The sequence below is a fragment of the Alligator sinensis genome, unplaced genomic scaffold, assembly GCF_000455745.1.
Source record: "Alligator sinensis unplaced genomic scaffold, ASM45574v1 scaffold768_3, whole genome shotgun sequence".
Classification (NCBI taxonomy): Eukaryota; Metazoa; Chordata; order Crocodylia; family Alligatoridae; genus Alligator; species Alligator sinensis.
In genome coordinates this window covers 856,094-876,598 of record NW_005842135.1, presented here as the reverse complement: position 1 = coordinate 876,598, position 20,505 = coordinate 856,094, and the positions used below count along the sequence as shown (strand labels likewise).

Genomic DNA, 20,505 nt, shown 5'->3' with positions numbered 1-20,505 from the left:
TATTTATTCTCTGCTTCTCTGGGATTTTTGAGAGATGTGAAGGGAAGTATATGGGTCATACTGGGCTTCCCAGTGCCCTGCAATGGAGTCAGGGTTCTTGAAAGTACCATCACCTAACGTCCTTACTGCTGTTCTTGTACCAGTATCCAGACAGTACAACCATACTTATCACCATAGCAACTTAGACAGTACCAGGAAAAAAGTAAAGGCCAAACATATACTCCTATTTATCCTTTCGCAGAAAACAAGAGAGCGTTTGAATTTGAAAAGCAACGCACTTTAACAGAAGAAAACACTTTCTTATGCAATGTGTAATTAGCCCATGAAACTCACTGTTGATTGGTATATAGGGGCACACAGCAAAGTAATATTGAAAAAAAGAAAGCAAAGGGATGGTTAAAGTTTGGAACAGGCAACCCAGAGAATTAGTGGAAGCTCCCATCCTTGGAATTCCTTAAAAGCAAGTTAGACAAATGCTTGGCTTGGATAATTTAGTCAGAAATGATCCTTCCTTGAGCAGGAGGATGGACTAGATGACTTCCTTAGGCCCCTTCCAGCCCTGTTTTCCTATGACTCTGTAAGCTTATACGACTACTTATAATATCTGCCATTCGGTAGGATAAAATGACCAGGATTCTTAATGCTCATGTTTCAGGGCAGATGCTGATCACCAGTGTGAGATTAAGGAGGAAATTACCTATCTGTGTTCCAGTATGACAGAAATATATGCCTTACATGGCTGGCAAGGCCATTTTCAAAGAAAGTAAATCACCAAGTTGATTACTTGTCTGTTGCAGCAGGATGTTTTTTATATCCTTTATTATCAGTGGCGACGCGTAGGGAGTACATGGGGGTGTACGTGCACCCCTTGAGAGTGCTGGTGCACCCCCTGACAGGCCATGTTCCCCACTTAGGCGACAGGCGGGGGGGCAGGCGGGAGTGCCGGTGCTCCCCCTGCGAGCACCGGCTGGGGAGTGGGAGCACCTGGATGAAACACCGCAGCCACTTCCAGGAGCAGCGTGGCCACTTCCTGCTCAGTGCAACTGGCGCCCCGGTCAGTGAGATCGGCCACAGAGGGGACCCCCCCTCAGTCACTGACTGGTTGCTGGGGGGGGGGCACATGCCCCCCGACTAAGGTGGCACCATTCGCCCATGATTATTATGCCTACCTCATTGTTACTTCTTCCAGAATTAACCATGCAGATCATCCAGATACTGGCTGAGTAGTATGAACTCCCTCATGCTGAAGTAAAGGATATCTGGGCTTCAGAATCCAGATCTAGTAGAACAGTGTGAAGAGAGAGAGCTGCTCCAAGGTGCAGGCCTAGAGGTTTTGGAATTCATGCAACTAAGCTGCCTACTACTCTCTTGGCCCAGATTTTTCTAGACAGTCGCAGAATTGCTGGATGACAAAATATGAACCTTGCCTGGCTCTTGGATTTCAGGACTAGAGTCTGTTCCTTAAGGAGAAACATCATGTGAGGCAAGTTCCTCAATTTAGTTGCTTGCTGGAGCATGCAACATGGCGCTGCTCTCAAAGGGCACCCAACCAGCAGGACCTGTGGGAAACCCTGTCTCTAGCACACATCCTGGATGCATGCCAGTTTAGACAGCTAGATTCTAAATAACTTCAAAAATATTGTTTCCTGCACGGAGGTCTAGGGAATGGGGCAATAGCTGAAGGTAAATCCAGTGTGGCTTGGTATAGATCAGTGCCACTGTCTGAGTCAGTCAGTACAAAAAGGTGCTATGAGAATGGGAACATTTTCACGGGATGCCCTAACCCAAATAACCCAAATATATACCACTTGCCTGCTGAAGCATGTCTATTCTCAGGACAATCAGAGAATGTAAATGGATTTCTGAGCACTTTGAAAAATCAACTCGTAGAACACTCTGCTCTACCTTAACTATGGAGCTGTAAGTGTGGCTCCAGAATATAAAGCTCCTTCTTCCGCAAAAAAAAAAAGAAAAAAAAAAGGGAAATGCCTTAGGGAATCCTCACTGAATGGAGATGTCTGTAGTGAGGTTCTGCAGGGATTGATACCAGGCCTGCTATCAACATTTCATCAACGATCTGAAGTAAATATAAAAATACTTCTGATAAAACTTGTGGATGACACAAAGAGTGGCATGGGAGGACAGGCTGGTCATAGAGTGACCTGGATTGTTTGGTGAGCCGGTCCCATTCAAATACAATACAGCTTTATACAGCCAAATGCAAAAATGTTGCATTTAGGTCTAGGCAGACAAGGCTCTTAGACCAACACGGCTATAACCAACAATACATCTAGGTCTAGGAATCCAAACCATACTTCACAACGGGGGATAAGATTCAAGAAAGCATTGATTTGGAAACAGGTATAGGGGTCATAATGAACAAGCCTCTTGATGTGCAGTCCCAGTGCAGTGCTCTTGCAAAAAAAGGACTAATGCAATTTTTGGATGTACAAACAGGGGAATGATGAGTAGGAGCAGGGAGGTGATTTTTACCTCTGCTCATGGCATTGATGCAACCAATACCGGACTACTGCATCAGCATCTGGGGTTCACATTTTAAACAGGAGAGCAAAAAAAATTGGAAGGGGTGCAGAAAAAAGCCATAAAAATATTCAAGGGCTGGAAAAAACACCTTAAAATACGAAATGTGAGACACTTGATTTGTTTGGTTTAGCTAAAGGAACACTGCAAGATGGCTTGGTTACAGCATTGAAGTAGTTACTTTCACAAGGAGAAAACTCCAGGTATATTCTCCTTGTGAAAGGGCTGCTCAGTGTACTGGTGACAAACTAACAAAAAACTGCCACATTCAAATTAGAAATCAGGCACAATTTTTTAGTGGTGAATCAAGGCTGGATGCCATTCTGGAAAATAGGCTTTAGTTCAACACACGTTATTGAGCCCCGTGCCAGGGGTAACTGGGTGAAATTCAATGGCTTGTGATGTTCAGGATGTCAAGCTCTGGTACAAATAAGGCACTCTGGGCTTATTCACACTACATGTAGCTGGACATGTCATGCTGCGAGCTTCACGAGCTCTATGCTTTCTGCAGTCTGACTGGCCCCCTTGCAGTCAGCCCTGAGTTAAGTGCTCCTGCAGTTTATGGTGCACTTAAAAGTTTCACAGTGTGCTTTCTGACAACCAAAATGGGCAACAGTCTATTTTTTCTCTAAAGAGAAGTTTTGCATAGCTACCTATGGAAGTCTGTTTTTTTTCCCTGTCTAGACATGATTCTTTGTGATTAGATTTGTAAGGCAACCATTATAGCTAAGATAGTACATGTGTCCTTGGGTTTCCAATACAAGCTTCTTCTCAGAGCAGTCTGTGCCTGTAGCAATTGTTTCTGAAAGTTAACAGTATGTGGGAAATATCTGACACACACATCTTCAAGGTTACAGCTACACTGAACATTTGCGAAGCATTTGAAACTGCACTTGAACAGAGACACACAGAAATGCATCAGGAGTAATGAAATAGGCATATCAGAGATACCTGAATATTGCTCAGGGATAGTTTATAATCTCTGAGCAATGTACACTTATTTTTATTTATACACACACATATATAGATACATGCATATATATGTAGATATGCTTGTGTGTATATACACACATACATGCATTATATATATATAATAGATGCAATTGTCTATACATACACTATATATATGTGTATATATATGTGTATATATGTCTATACATATATATAGTGTATGTATAGACAATTGCATCTATCTATCTATCTATCTATCTAGCTGCCTTTTTGAGAGAACTCTCATGGGCTCCTTTTTTCCCCAAAGCAGGGGGAAAATCCATGAAAAATCATAAGGAAATCAAACATGGGGAAAAGCATGAGGAGCCTGTGGGAAATGTAATGGGAGACAACACAATAGGGAAAATAAAGCTGGTTAGAACCTCCCCTACTAATTTATTAGAGAGAGCTCAGAAGTGGGGTTCTGTTTTGCTATCTCTGATAGAGGCATCCAAGCCACATACAATAGGAGATGGACAGCATATATTTATGTCCAATTTAAACATGAGTCAATTTAAGCACCCATGGTGCTTGTACACTTGATGTCATTACCATGTACACGTGACAAAAATGTCACTTTGTGTGGCTTAATGATGTCACGCTGTACATGTGCAGGAGTTTTGGGGGTTTTAAATGAGTTTGCATCATTGCAAACTAAACCACATCCTGATAGTTTGCAAACTAAACTACCTGGCCCACTAGCAGCCCACCCAGGCAGCCCCAAGGGGTGCCACCACTGCAGAGGGAAGGACCGGGGCCCTGCGCAGCTCAGGGACTGCTCAGCCCACTGGTTGCTCACCCCCTGGCTGCAGACAGGCTCTGCCAGAAAAAAAAAGGATCGGGCCCCTTGCATAACAGCAATGGAAACCTCTCGGTTGAAATGGTGGGTTTCAATTAAAAACAACTGTTTAGGGGGCACAGAATGGAAGCCTAAGGACTAAACCCCCCTCAAGTGTACGGGCGCCCTGGGGCTCAGAATCTGAGCTTGAACGAGCTCCATCTCCTCTTCCCCATCCTGCCAGTGTGTGTATGCTCACTCATGCACTACTGCCCTCTAGTGGCACTTTTAGCAATTGACACAGCATCTTGAAATCACTGTGTGATAGCCTCCCCTCTGGGCCCAAGATCCTGGATTCTCTCCTATGAGTGCTTTTGCTGAGGACCATGATTCGTATTTGTCTGCAGCATGTGGGCCTGTGACAGCTGCACACCACTGAGAACATAGGCAGAGACAGTGTCAGGCTGGCTTATGGGGGTCAGTGAAGATGCAAAACTAGCCAGCATGTTTGCTGGAGGTTCACAATTTTTTGTTTTACCCAGGCACCAGGAGACACCTCCCTTTTCCATCCCTCCCCTCACACACACACACCTGCACTGACAGTTATGGCTTCCATGAACTGGTCCCTCCAGGAATGTGTCCCTACAACCAAAGCCAGGTTTGTCTTCTTAATCAGCTTGTCCACAGTACTCTGTCAATAGCATAAAAAACAGGACAATTAAGCAGCTTAGAAAACACTCAAGAAGCTGAGCAGAGGGGGAGGGAGGCAGTGGAGGCAGCACTCCACCTCACATACAAAGCTCATAGACACAGGCTCGTGGCTAGGTTTGTGCTCCTCTCCTACTCCTATGCAGCTTAGCATGTCCTCAAGCCGCTCTCCCTCAGCTGCTGTCTGCTCCCTGGGCAATTTAGACAGAGGTGATCCTGCCTTGAGCAGAGGGTGGTGTTAGATGGTCTCTCAAGGTCCTTATCAGTGCTTTTTTTCTGTGATCCTCTACCTTTAAGCCAGGCCCTTTCATTTCCGCTTCACCCTGCTTTATCCCTAGTCACGTGAGAATCTTTGCTCTTCCTCCTCTCTCTAAAGGAGCAACTCACTGCCCTCTCTATATGGTCCTCATTTACCATCTCGGCATCTCACCTCTGGTTTCTCCTTTCATCCTTCTCTCAAGCAGTCTGCTCTACCAGCTGCTTTCCTCTTTCTTTTTTTGCAGGCTTCTGTCTCCCACTTTCCCCACTCACTGAGGCTATCCTCATTCTGTCTTCTGCCTGCTTTCTCTGTTCAAGCTGCTCCTATACCCCTTCTCTCATGTGACGACATTCTCAGTGGCTTGGGGAATCTCCTCCTGGTACATCAGCACTGACCTTGAATTCATAGGACTCCTCAATGATGACTTCTAGTTTGGGGTGCTCGCCCAACACTGGCTTGCCCATCTCTGCGATCCGCTTGGCTTCTTCCTCTTCAACTGTCAGCTTCCTGTCTGCCACTTCTGAGAAAATAACATTAATCCTAAACTGTAGACAGTAGCTTTTAGACTCTCAGCACCCGGTGGGGGGGCACTGGGTAGATATGGTGACACACTTATACACTCATCTCACATTTTGGAAAGTTCATATGGAGTCTTATGAAAGCAGAGATGGGATGGTCGGGGAGTGAAAATGTATTAGCATATTAGTAGCAAACATATTACCTCAGTGAGTAACTGGCTCCATGAATTTGGGCTAGACATAGTGCAGGCAAGTACTGGGGAAGATTCCCCTTTAATGGTAGTGCATCTCAGTCTTTACAGACAACCCTGCTACCTAATCTAGTTCTTTCTCCAGATCTCCCAGTGCTCATTGCCCTTGATCTGCAGAACTCTCTATCAAGCCACTCCTGGACTTCTCTACTGTCCAACCAGACTGAGCACATCAAACTGACAGCACTTGGGACATACTAGCTTCGAACTTAGGCTTCCAGAGGTGAATAGCTATTGTGTTAAGGTCTTGATCCTGCACTGTTAAAGCTCATGAGTGTTTTCACGTTGACTTGAATGGTGACAGGGTCAAGCTCAGTACTACTGAGCACACTAAAAGTGGATTTCATTAAAGGTGCCCATAAATAAAAGTTTACAGGGCAAGTTCTGCATTTCTTACCTGTGTAGAACTGTTAGTGAAGTTAACAGGACTTCTACAGAAGAATGAGTGCAGGATATGTTGCTAGACACAAAGTCTCAGTCCATCTGGAGAAGGATGAAACAGCATAGAGGCCAATGACTGCCCCCACACTCATTCTGGGATAGAGCTATTTACTACCGTGAGAAACCGTAATAGGCCCTGCCTACCCTAATGGCTGAATGTACTGAGGACAGGCAGCATGAATCTAGAAATGTCTCAGGAGGGAAAGGAAACAGGGCTTCTCCACCCCAGCATCCCTCATTCATAGGCAGAATGCAAATTCACAACTTCTGTTAAGATTTTGATGGGAACACCCAAAATTTTAAGGAGAACAGGGAAAGATTTATCTGAAAACTCATATTATTTCAGGGACAAAAACCCAAGATTTCAGTATTAAATTCTTCACCCCCCCCTATCACTACACCCTATAAATTACTATTGCTTTAGAACATACAAATGATCTCTTGAGCTTGTCCTGGAGCTCTTTGTCTAGATGAGAAAAAGGGTCCCATTCCCTGCCCCCCCCCCCCTTTTCACCCACCATAGCATTGGTGGGATTGATACACCAATTCTTTTTACTATTTAGCACAAGAGCGCTTTTAAGCAAACTTTAATGTGCAGACATGTTTTCTGGTTTGAAATGAATGAGAGATACAATCTTTTTATTCCCCTTTGATTAGAAAATTGCTTTTGGCAATCTCTTCCGTTCAGAGCTTATTTTAACTCTCACGCACATATACCTTCACCGGCGCACTCGCTCACACACACACACAATTAATTCTTTCATTCTGCACTGTAATTACTTTTTTGCCACATTGTGCATTTCCTAGGGGATTCCTATCATTTGAAAAATGCACAGAAAGAAATAGGTCAGGGGCCAAGAAGGTTTTTGCCTTCACATAACTGAATGATTCATTCTTGATAGGGGAATAAAAGTTTCCTTAGGCTAAGGAAGGTAGGAAGTGAGGCAGGGAAGGTGTCCTATGCAGTACTGCCAGAGAGGAGCTATCCACTAAGGGTGCAGACACAAGAGCAGCTCCCCGCTGCAACTCATAGCACTTTTCAGGAAGTGCTGTCAGTTGCAATGATCCCCTGGGCCCAATAGAAGTTTGCTGTTGGGTCCAGGAGTTGGGGATTGCACCTGTTTCCTTTAAGCCTGCAGCCCAGTCTCTATAGCAGTGCCACTCCCACTCCCAGCTCAGATGCCTTTTTCAGAATGGGAGAGAGGAAAGGGAGCAGAGGGAGCTCATTCTTGGGGTTCCCCAGCCAGCACTGGCGGGTGGAGTGGGTAGCTTGGAGCCCCTCCACTTTGGAGGTGGTGGGGCTCCAATCCACTCACCCCACCCACCAGCACTGGCTGAAAAAAACCCAAACCAAACTCCCGCTACTCCCTTTCCCCTCTCCCATTCTGAAAACAGTGACAGGCTGGGAGCTCTGCAGACACAAGTTACAGAACACACTTCATTTCTTGGAGCAATAAGGGTTCAGATTTCTGCAGGATCAGACCCTTTTAAATTGGTCTGCAGCTGTGTACTTCTGTTTGGTCATGGCTGTAGACTGCTTTCTGGGCCCAGATCAGGCAAAAATTCTCACTTCTGTCTGTGCCCTGAGGGCACCTACACACGTGCCCAATGCCTGCATTGATGCATGCTAATTAGCACATGCCAGAGCAGACTCTATTAATGAACTAATTAGCATGCTCCAGCAGACTCAAGGTCTCCTGTCTTCAGCAACCCCGCACTTCAAAATGGTGGTGGGGTGCTTAAACTAAAGTTCATTGAACAAGCTTTAATTAAAGTGCCCCTGCTGCCATTTTGAAGGGCAAAATGCTGAATACGTGAGATGCTGCAGGCACTTTAATTAGAGGGACTCCCAAGAACCACTCTAATTAAAGTGGGCCTCCTCCCTCTCCCCTCCCCCCCCCCCCCCCCCCCACCCTAGGGCACATGTAATAAAGATGCCCTGAGAGACTCCCTTGTGATGCTTTCTCTGGTGATGGTCAGGGCTGATCCTCTGCAGGCTTCACAGGAGGCCACAGTGACTAAGAGGGGGAGGAACCAGCTCACAGAAGTGGCTTCCTGGAGCGCTGTCCCTGGTGCTGACAATGGTCCCCCAGCTTGCTGGGTTGCCATGCTTGCTCACAGGATCAGGTCCCATGGGAACCATGCTTGTAGATTTAACAGTCCTAATTATATCATCCTGTTGCTATGTTCCCAGGCTGCTGACAGGAACATCAATTCCACTGTCCTTGTCAAGGGGTGAATTGGAAAGCCAGCAAATGGCTATTGACTCTCGCTGGAAAAGGGATGTGGAATTAGCTGCAGTGACAAGGTGGAATGAGAGAATCCCTGCTTCTGCTTCTGCATTTGCCCCAAGGATGGAAGATCCCTGTGACATAGCTGGATTTATAAGTGTTCCTGGATGAGCAGGAATCTGCAGCAGGACAAGTGATGGTGGCAGGAGGACTGGGAGATGCTGTAGGGCTGAAAACTGTAAATCAGGAGAGAAAGTTCTTTAGATGGCTGGAAGTATGCCAAAAGCAAGTGAGGGCACAGTCACTGGAGACAAATCAGATTGGTGTCTAGTGTAAGAAGCCAGAAATAACTGTCTGAATTTTATCATAGAGCCTTCTGCTCTGAGTCGTTAAGTTAATGATAAAGTGGATACACCTATCTCTCCAGTAGGGTGCTACTGTTGTTCCTACAGTCTCCCAGGTGGACACTGCTGTTGTTCCTTGCAGCTACATCAGAAGCAACCATGTGACACTCTTGGGGCTGTTGAAGTGAGGACAGTGGCTTCCCCTGGTGACGGTCAGAAATAGGATTTTCCCTGTGATACCAGGGTTGCAGAGGTGACTACTACTGATAACTAAGTCTCCTCCTGACACTGTTGGGCCTGCTGGAGGGAATGCTATAACTTCTCTCACATTAGGATCTTTCTGCTGGTGGAAAAAGCCTCCTCTGATTGGTGGAGGCAAGCTCTGAGCTGATGGGCAATGCCCACAATTATTATTTAATAGAACATTTCAAGCAACTTCTAAAAACAAATGATCAAACAACCGCATGGCCCTCAAATACATCTGGAGATTGCAGAACTGACTCAGCAGGCACCAGGGTCATCCTTACTGAAAAGCTTAATCTTAACAAAAAGCTTGGGGATGCCATGTGTAATTTTTGAAAGTAGCCCATTTACCCACATAGACCTCAAGCTGCAGTCTTGGAAGGGCTCTAAGGGAGACAATAGCATAACTGAGGGGCACCTCACTCTGGCTGAGCATTGAGGAAGAAATTATTCAGGGATTCCTACAGAATTTATAAAAAGCACAGGTAATGCTGCAGGCAGGAGAAGTTACAGCTGGATTCCTGAAGGGTTTGTAAGTCCTATATGGGTTCCAGAAGACCTTCTACTCTTCATCAGCAGTCACATAGAGATTATAAACTCTGCATGGAGTCTGTTTATAAACACTCTCCTGCCAGATTGACTGCAAACAAGGCTTTACATGGCCTGCAGAGTTTATAAAACATGTAAGGACTCCTATGGCAGTCAACACTACTTTAATCCATCACAAAAGCAAAGACAAATGCATCCATCTTTTGGAACCAATAATGTGCATCAACGTGCTCTGAATGATGTGGAAAAAAAAAAAACTGTGCAGAACCAGAGGAAGCAGAAAATGGTGAAAATCAGGCAGTAACTAGGCACAAGCCAGTAAGGGCACTCAAAGACAGGGGAGCAAGAGATGGGAGGCAAGAGGTTACTATGAGAGAAGAAACAGTGCTGTTGGGACAGGACAATATCAGAGGACAACATTCTGCCTTCTACATATTTGGAGGACACTGTTGCATGTTCTGATATCCAGAGGCATGTGTGACAGAATAATTAGTGGAAAAATTATGGAAATAAGAACACCAGAAAATGACTAAATGATTCACAAAGACCAGATCAAGACAACAAATATGTATCAATTAGTAAAGGGGGGACAAGGTGCTGCTAGAGCACCAGGAAAATGTGCTTTTTGTGGTTTGTGTTGCAGAGAATCTGGGCAACCTGGAGATAGAAGAAGGGATTTTAGGAAACATTTTTAACTATCCAGGGAGAAAGCCATAAAGGACCAATCTTACTTGATACTGACTTCAAAAGTCCTTTGTGCTTTCCTCTGCTTATCAGCATAACTTTCATCTTTGGGGTCGATTTCAACCAACTTTTCTTCATCCTGGTATTGATCCCCTTGGTATCTGGGAGATGGTATTGATACTGTTGGGTGTTACTGGAATATAGATCTGGGGCATGGCCTACATACTATTTGCACTTGAGCCTTCACATACTTAGCATGACAGGAAAGAAACTTGTGAGGCTCCACAGGTGACAGCCCAAGTGGGAGGGTAGCTGCCTATTACGATTCTTAGGGATTGAGTTTGAGAGGGAGTTTTGGAGCCATTTCAGTGAATCCTATTCAGCCATGCCAAGCTTCTGATGGGGACCCAGGTGATTGACAGCATTTGGTGATGGACAGCATCAGTTATTGTGGTATTTGGTGACAGTATTTGGTGATTGACGGCATCAGTTATTGTGGTGAGATCCAGCAATATTCGTTGACCCTGACCATGGATGAAAGTTAATCTTGCCTGAGGTATATAATGCATACTCCAAAGGCTTTTTCTGACCAATCCTGCCTTCCAAGTGTCTCATCCACTGCTTTTTCAATAAAATCTCCTAATGTGCAGATAGGGAAATATTATTATCTTTATATTACAGAGGAGGACACCAAAGCACAGAGCAAGGAAGAGAGCTTTCCCAAGGAACAAATAAGCAGCAGATGGGGACACACAACACAAGTGTTTGGCTCCCAGATTGTTGTCCTAAGCACTAGATATTTTCAGAAAATACCAAAGTTCAGTTTAAGCCTGGGTTTATTTAAAATTCCCCTGGGTTTATTTAAAATTCACTTGGGGGTGTGTGTGTGTGTGTGTGTGTGTGCGTGCACGCGCGTGCGTGAATGCGTGTATGTGCACACACTTGCATGCATGCACATGTACATGTAGCCATAATGTTTGAGGACTTATTTGCTAAGAGGTGATGGGGGCTCTTCAGGAGAAGGGGCCTAGTCAGATGCTCCTGTTTTGCTATAGCCCTATACACCTGAGTGGATTAAAATTATCCCCTTTCCTCAACAGAAGAATACCAAGGGCTGTGTTTAAAAAAACAAAACAAAACACAAAACAGTTTTAATCTGGCAGGTCAAGACTGTCAAGGTGAATGCTGCCAAACCGCAGCTTAATTATTAACCAGCCGTGATTTCTGTTTGTATCAGCTTCAATACTCAGCTTTCAATGTGGAGTGCACCCTGGACTCCCAGCTGTCAACTCCAATTAGGCCTGATAAGGTCTGGAGACACCAGGCAAGAAAACGAGCTTGCCAATTCCTCATGGGTTCCCTCCTCTGCTTCCAAGAGATGTGCAAGGCAGAAGGGAAGGATTCCCCTTAACTGTTTAGATTCTGAACACAAGTGAGTTCTAATGTTATTACTTAACATGCAGTTGATGGCAGTGCATAAAGGGTTCAACTGAGCTGGGCTTGTTGTGCTAAGTGCTGTATACACATAAAAACTGTCATGGCACCAAAGAACTTAATAATTAAAAGACATGTCCCAGCTGGATGAGATAAACAAGCAGGATAGGATGGTGGTAGGAAATGAAGACATGGACAATTCTTAAGCAGTGGTTCCAGCTCACATGGATAGAAAGGCAGGCTGCCTGAGAGACCATATAGTGCAGTTTCAGTGTGACAAAGAGGGAGCAAAAGCTTTGCTATGGTAAGTGGTGCCAGGTTTCAGATAAATACCCAGCAGCCTTGTTCAGAGCTAGTCAGCCTGGAAATTTTGTCTGAAAAGCCCAGGCTCTGTCTGGTAAAGAGGGAAGGACAGTTCGATGGAGAGAAAGCAGCCCTCTGAGGTGTCCTATCCCAGGCTCTTCCATTGACTTGAGCTCTATCCATCCCTAGACAAGTAATGCTCTGATCTTGATTCCTCTAGCCACATAGTGGAAATAAGTCTTATGTTCACACGGCTATCATGAGGCTTAATCTACTCATGTTTGCAAAGTGCTTTTGGAGCTCCATATGGAAGACACTAAATCAGTGTCAAATTTCGCATGATTAGTGTGAAATTTCAGCTTTTTTTAAATGTCAGCATTTTGTGTGGGAAATACTGTAACTAGATCCTTTTTTGGCACTTCTTAACGTGCCAACTCTGAACTGAGAAGTGTAGTGACATCTGTGAAAACGAGCAGTCATCAAAAAAAAAGTGTTCTTCAAGATGTTCATGTGGGAACCTCTTCATAGAAGGAGTCTGAATGATGCCGAGCTACACCCATAAACAATTACCTTGTACTGATCAGCTCTGCACTAATTTACTGGGACTTAAGATGTGAGCAGGCTGGAAACTGAGGAGGAGGACAGATTTTCATCCTTTGTGATGCAAATGCAAATTAGGAGAGTCTTAGGGTTTTTCTAGATTACAGGGCTGCTGCCACCATTGCCATCTCAGGCAGAGCCCCCTATTGGAAATGTGGCATATGGAAGCAGAAAGTTTTTCTGTCAATTTAACTATACTACCAGTTCAACTAAGAGAAGTTAATGTGGCAGAATCGCCATTCTGGCAATTGCTGTGTCTAGACTGGCAGTTTAGCTGCATTGAGGGTGATCTTTTCACGTGCCCATCCAGAATAGCTAGGCTGGCACAACTTTGTAGTATAGCCCAGACTCCAGACAGATTCTAGGTGGAGACGCCTCTGCCTGCCTAGCCTCCCCCTCACAATGTGACCCAACTGCCAGGTCACTGGCCCCTGGTCTCTCATGTAGGAAGGAAATGGGGTGCCCCGAGACCTCAAACCACTGGTAAGAACTAGCAGTGGCTGAAAGATGCTCTTTGAAAGGAATCAGGACTAGGAGTCAAATTGTGGTGGATAGGATGTGAGCAGCTCTCAACTCAGTTAAGTGGCAAAGATCTGGACACTGTGCTGAGTGCATGGGGACAACGATATGTGGAATAGAAAAGAAGTGCTGGCCAGGTAGGACAAAGGGAAGGGGGTCAGACCAGCTGTCGTGTTATGCTAGAGAAGAAGCACTTTGGAGCACGGAGTCATCTCAGTGCAGCATTCTGAGGTTTTCATGTTCCTATTACTGGTGTGAAACACACCGTGCCCCACTTGGCTGCACATCAGCTAATACCAAGGAATGAAGTGACACTGATGGAGGTGCTGATGGGAGACACAGAACTGCCTCCTCCATCTCATGTCTCAGTGATGCTCCTTCTAACAAGCTCAATTCTGTAAACACAGAAGAGCATTTGCCCCTGGGAAGTTCAGTCTGGCATGGGGAAGATGCTTCACCTTTGCTTTTCTTCACCAAATTCTGGTTCCACCTTGCTGAGTTGTGGGGGGGGCAAGAAGGGGCGGGGGCAGGGGGGCTGGCCCTTCCCATGGCTTCTGAGCATTGATTGGGAGAGCTCTGCAGGAAAGGGAAGGGATGGCGTTCTCCTGTCACTTCACAGAACAACTGATAATTAAAATGGGATTTCTGTTGCAGCTGAATAAAAATAAAATCCCAGTTAAATAAAATGAACCTTGGGCATGAATAAGCCCCCTCCCTTGAGAGCTGTCAATCCATCAGTCAAAACTGGAGAAGACTGCTGGCTAAAAGACACTTGTTTCTGAGGTTAGCATATTGGTATGTCCTCTAGCTGAACACATGTATTCTCTGAGGACAGAACAGTCTATGCTCCTTCCTCCTAAGAGGACAGCAGAAATCTGTTTAGGTAATGGATGATGATTCGAAGCTTTATGCATCCAGCATTATGCCCACTAGTTTGTTTCACGTTAGCTGGGAGAACCTGCAGCTTCACGAGAGGAAGGATCATGCGTGGCTAAATCATGAGACTAGGAATCAGCACATTTTTGTATTCCTTGCTCTCTACATACCTTAGGCAAATCAGTTACCCTCCTTGTAGCTCAGCCTCCCACTCCATAAAATGGTATGTGTGGGGTTGGAGACACAAGGCTATATCAATTAATTCAGAAAGTACTTTGAGATGTTTTCACTGATATGGGTGAATGGCCAGAAGTTAGGCAGCTGGATGCTTCCCCAAGAAATGCGTCTCCCCAGCCACTTTTCTGAACCTCTGGAGTCCAGAAACCTTGTGGCAATGGGCTCTGGTAAACATTTTCAGTAAATTCTGCTTCTGGTCAAGTTGCAAACACCACAAGAGCTTTTTGTCATGCTTCTCCATGAACCTAGCTGGCATCAGAAACTGCCAAGGCAATTTCATAAATGTAAGCAGACAAAGCAAAGCAATTAGTCAGACGTTTATGAATGCCAGGAAGGGTTTGGTTTCAATTTGAGATTTGGGTAAGGAGTCCTAGGATTTTTTTTCTCTCCTAACCTGAACTGGCTTGCCATTCCGGCTCTCAGACAAAGTAAAAGTGACCATTTTTGCAGACAGAAGAGCCACTGGATGTACCTTAAAAAACAACTACTAAATTCATGAACAGTATCAGGGTTTCCTCATATAAAGATTACGTGGAACATTCACTTCACATTACTATTACTAAATAAGAGGAGCACCAATGAGAATAACTGAGGTGATGAACTAACAGGCCTGTGAGCCAGAGATCTGGATTCTGCTTTTGTTACTCCTGTTATCCTGCTTAGTACCCTCAGGGAGGTCATAGTGGTGACCTCATCTTGAGCTCACTCACCCTTCCCTTTCCTACTTAGGCAAAAAGCTACGGTCTGAACAGCTGAACTGCCTGAAGCTCTTGGCTGCTCAGCCAAAAGCTGAAACTGTAGCTGCTGCTGAGGACTGGCCCCCATGGGAGAATCTAGGATTTTGAAAAGTGCTAAAAGAGTTTTCAGGGCAAGAGCTGAGAGACCAGCAGTAGCTAACAGCAAGATTGTTGAAAAAAGGATAGCTTGATTAGTGGACCATCAAAACCATTCAAAAAGAGGGAGGGTCGTTAACACCTGTGGAGTGAAGAGCAATCAGAAGGAATCGGACAGATTACAATAAGCCATGAAGTTGGTTGACTCTATCAGCACCGCCTGAATATAAATGCTCCTGCTGCTTCTAGGCAGGTGGTTTTACACTTTGGGTGGAGTACAAATCAAAGCGGGGTAACAACCATGTCACTGCACTGGGATCTGCTCCTGCTGGACTCTGTTCCTCCCTCCATGCAGCAACTGGAGGGAAGAATAGGAAAAAGAAGCAGTGGCCATCATGCAGCATATCCATGTTTCTATTCTGGGAAGAAAAATTAGTTTCCCAGCTTAAGATATATACCCCACTTGTGGAAGGCTAATTCTGGGGGCAAAAGTGCGGGTGATGTGCAAGTAAATATGATAAGAGCAGAATTTTTGTTTAAATCTCTGTTGATCTCAGGCTAGTAAAACTTTATACCATAAAAAAATCCCTTGTTCCGGATCAGACTAACAGCGTCCTTCTACTATACTTATTCTGGGCAGCTGAAATGGATGCTTTAATCCAACTGCTATCAGACATATCTGAAACCAGTTCTTGAGTACAAGTAAGGATTGCTGAGTCATTTTGGATAAAAATTACTTATGTTAAGCTTTAAAACCATCCAAACCTATTTACTTTAAGATATTGTTTCAAGAAAAAAAAATCTTCATTTTCACATGGTTCATTATTTTCAGGTTTGGGAGCAGAAGAAACAATAATGCATAGAAGAAACAATAACGCGTAGAAGAAGGTGTTCTTGTGAGATATTCTAATAAGCCAGAAGCAGACAGCACTGGAAATCTTGCTTAACAGCAAGATGGGAATATCCAGCCACCCACAGAGCCACGTCCAAAGCTGCAAACACGCAGGGGCCAGCATGTTCTGAACTTCACCCCAAATAAGGAGCTGCTTGGCTGTGAGGTCATTGTTTGGATCCATCTTAATTGCCAATTAATATGGCAATTAATATGCAGGGTTCAAATGCTAATGCAAACAGAAATAAATATCTGAACTACTTGAGGCTTACTCATCACTAGTCACAAGCCAACTACGAGGCAGGCAACAGGCAGAAACCCAACATCAGTGCTAGAGGAAAGGAGAGAAGAGACAGAGAGCAGCAGGAGGCCTGGGTTAATAGCTGTTGGATTTCAAAAGAGCAAGCAGTGGTAGCTGAAAGATGTGAAATAAACAGAAACAACCCCCTGACATGCCAGGAGACATGAGAGAGGCACGGGGCTGGGGGGAGAGGGCAGCTCCAGAAGGTGGGCTAGAGTCGGAGCGATTGCACCATTCAGGCTCAGAGATGCAGCAGAAGGGGCCGTGTGAGAAAAGGCAAACTTCAATGAGATTTTCAATGACATGATTTGTACAAGGATTCTGGAAAGTTCATACTTTCTCAATTTAAAATGGCACAGATTAAGTGAAAATGCCATCTCTTTTTTTACTTATGAGCTGCAGCCAGTATTGAGTGGTACTCCAGTCGGTGTTTCTGGACCGTGGTGGTCTGTGTATGTTTAAAACTGTTCTGGGAATTTCCTATTCCAGGATTTGTAGTTTTAAACATGCACAAGCTGTGTCAGCCCAGCCTCATACAGAACCCAGGGGCTGCACACAACAGACCCAATCCATGACATTCTAGGATAACAGAAGGATGTAACAATTGTATCAATAGGAAATGAAGCCAAAATAAGCAGTTATGATGTAAGTGTTAGGCTTGCATGCTCCTTAGTGAAACCAGTGTAGCAAAACCTTTGCAAATTTAACCCTGTTTCATTCCAAATTAAAATATTATCAATTTAGCTAACCTGCATCACTACAGAATCATTCAGCTGTAACACTATATACATCACAACTGCTCACACACCCTCCTAAATGGCAGCTCCCCCACTTCTTTGAAGTCATACAAAGTTAAATTTACTATGGCCTATAAGGAGAACAATGCAGTAAAGGAAAGGGGAACTTGGCACTATGCCCCATGGACCTTTCCTCTTCCTTGTGGCCTGAAATTTGGCCTTTCCTCTGTTAACTGAACAGCAAATGTCTATAGCTGTTGACTGAATTATCCAATAATACCTACCAAAAGCAATCAGATTGGATCACAACAGAGAGGGGAACTTATATTATTTTAAAACAAATTATTTGGTTCCCCAGGTTCTGAGCAAGGTACATAGCTATTGAATTAAAGCAACAAAAGTAGTCTGAGAAAGGCTGTGCTTGACTTATTCCAATTCTGCTGAAGCTGAAGAGGGTCAGAGACATTTTGCTTAAGTGCCCTGTACTGAAATTTGGGGCTCCTCTGGTATTAATCTGCTAATTGGCCAGATGAAATTTGGGATTCTGAGTAAATTCTATGGACGGCAGTTTTGGGCTTTTCTAAGAAAAGAAGAGATGGAAGGTTTTCTTATAAAGATTTGCAAAACATGTCTTGGCCATAATATGATTTGACTGCCTTAATAGCATGGGTATTACAAACCCAGATGAGTGACCTGCCTTAAATTTGTAGAAGCCTTCCAGGGAGCTGCACAACTGCTTCTGTCCCCAGACTAAAAAATCTATTAGTCTACAAGCAGTGGCACTTCCTAATAGCTACAGTCCAGTTCAGGACTCCTTCCATGTTTAGGTAAAAAATAAATAAAACAAATCCCTGTCCCGCTCTGTACCTTGCCTGCCTGCTGCTTAGTGTTGTCAACTGTTTCTCTTAGTCAAAATTCAAATCTGGAAGTGTAGGGATAACAAGAACTACAGGAGGAATTCATCATGCTTCAATGCAATCTAGAGAGTCTTGTGTAATGGGTTTTTCAGGCAACAAAGGGAGATTCAGTATTAATAAATATAGAGTCCTGCCCACAGGCAGAGAAAATAAAGAGTGCAGAGCCAACACTGGGTGGGATGTGACCAACCAGCTACAACTATTGTGTAAGAGGAGTTTACTTTCAGCTTTTCTCTTTAATTTTGTCCTAATATTGGGCAAGACTGAAGGTGTTTTCTGTGACACCACAGAGATGGTGCAAAGACTACTCAAGTCTACTACCTGAGCATGACAATTGTTGGTGCCTGTTGGCCTTGCTAGCATCTGACTCTCAGGAAGGGGCATGCAGGGGTGACAATAGGGCAGAGAGAAGGCCCTGAATTCCTTATAATGGCCTCCTTGAGAGCTTGCCCTGCTTACACATTGGGGAAATCTATACTTCACCCTCTATAAATCTGGCACATCATCTGTGTTCTAGGAAACATTGGGCTAGTCTTATGCTCAACCTTAAGGGGGATTCCTCTGGGGTGATGAACTGCCCTGCACCATGAATTCTGTAATACCACACTTGGATCCATTAGGCCTGAGCACTGTGGCTGCAGGAAGGAAGATTTGTGACTGGAATGGCCAGGCAAGGTGACCATAAGAGGAGATCCAATACTTTCTTGTACAGCAGACCTGGAGGTTCAACTGAGGCTATTTTCCTAGATTTGGGGCAACAAGTCTTGGATTTGAGCCAGACCCTCATGGCTGTTATCCACACAAGGAGGGGCGTGTGTTTGCAGCAGCAGAAATAGTAGCAGCACAGATTTATGCTGCTACTTTGGGCTGTAGTGCACACCTCTGCTTGTGTGGTTTGCAGTGGGACACATTGTCCCACTGCTCCATGAGCTGCAGTGGGGGCTGGCTGGGGTAAAGGGTGCTTCAGCGAAAGGCTAGCCGGCTGGCAGCTCCCATGCTGAGGCACCCTGTGCTCCAGCCAGCAGGGGAGTGGCACGTGGAGATGGGGGAGAAAGCAGCTCAGAGCCGCCTGCTCCCCCGTCTCCATGCGCTGCGAAGCCCCCACGCTGAGGCACCCTGCGTCCCAGCCATCCACTCCCTGGCAAGCTGGGCTGCAGTGTGCCTCGAGATGGGGGAGCAGACAGCCCTGGGCTGGCTGCTCCCCTGTCTCCACATGCCTCAGTGAGAGGGCTCTGCTGTGGAGCCCCTGTCTTGAGTTACACTGTACCCCAGCCAGCTGTGGAGCAGTTGGATGGGGCGCAGTACACCTCGAGATGAGTGAGCAGGCAGCCCTGGGCTGCTTCCCTGTCTCTGTGTGCCTCAGTGGGGGCTTCTCAGTCACGGCTGCCTGCTCCTGTCTCGAGGCATGCTGCGCCCCAGCCACGTGCTCCACGGCTGGCTGGGATGCTGGGTGTCTCAGCATGGGGATTCTGCAGCCCACAGAGATGGGGGAGCAGGTAGCCCTGAGCTGCCTGATCCCCTGTCTCTACGTTTGTCCCGACACACAGCACGTTGGTGTCCTTTGTCCCACATTTTTTTCCAGGGTTTTTTTTTGCTACTGGGAAATCCTGGAAGCAAATTTTGCCCCAGTGCTGCTAATTAGCAGCCCTGCACACCATTTAACATGCAACACATGCAGTTTGTGGCACTGCAAAGAGGCTTGCGGTGTCACAAACCACACGTACCTGCACATCTGGATCCGGCCCATGAGTCAACATTTGGGGCATTCTTAACACAGCAGGGCAGGCATCATCACTAGTAACTGCAACACAAGTATTAGCACAAAAAAGGTTGCCTGAAGGAGAGATTGGAATCAAAGCCATAGTAGACAGAGGAAAGGAATAAAAGCCATCTTACCTTGGGTAAGCAGCAGCGCTGTAAGGAAAGAGAAACAAAAGAAAGAAGAAAACAGGAAGAGAGTTAATATCCTATTGGGAAAAGCTGTAAAGGCTATTTGCAGATGGCAGTTTTAAATGAGCGATGGACTTGGCTTAATGCAGTGTGAGCTCTTTGTTGTAGCCACATGCTAGGTGCAGGCCTGTGAGCATGCCCAATAGCAGCAGGATGAGAATGAGGCTGGAAAAAATGGGTGTGCATCAAGGGCTTTGTTTTTTGGAAGTATTCCCCCTCCCCATGAGCAAAGGCAGAGGGTTGGGTTGTGGAGGGTGGAGGTAGTAGGTAGGGGATAGGAAGTGTGTGTGGGAATTGTCACACCTGACACCTGGACCTGAGATGAGCTAAAGTGACCCAAAATGAGTTGGAAGTGCAGTGTGCAGATGT

At 45.3% G+C, this 20,505-nt stretch overlaps 1 protein-coding gene across 6 annotated transcripts in view; it reads right to left on the bottom strand.

Annotated features, from left to right (window-relative positions):
- The window catches only part of SLC8A3 (solute carrier family 8 member A3), a 208,956-nt gene that overhangs the window by 5,438 nt on the left and 183,013 nt on the right, over positions 1 to 20,505 (bottom strand). For 4 of the 6 annotated variants that reach the window (XM_025205983.1, XM_006025176.2, XM_006025175.2 and 1 more), the window contains 3 exons: positions 20,083 to 20,100; positions 5,672 to 5,796; positions 4,901 to 5,000 (listed from right to left, as the gene is read on the bottom strand). In XM_025205983.1, coding sequence (XP_025061768.1) covers positions 4,901 to 5,000; positions 5,672 to 5,796; positions 20,083 to 20,100 — 243 coding nt within the window. The remainder of the gene's footprint in view (positions 1 to 4,900; positions 5,001 to 5,671; positions 5,797 to 20,082; positions 20,101 to 20,505) is intronic. The other 2 variants (XM_006025177.2, XM_006025180.2) reach the window with 2 other exon arrangements.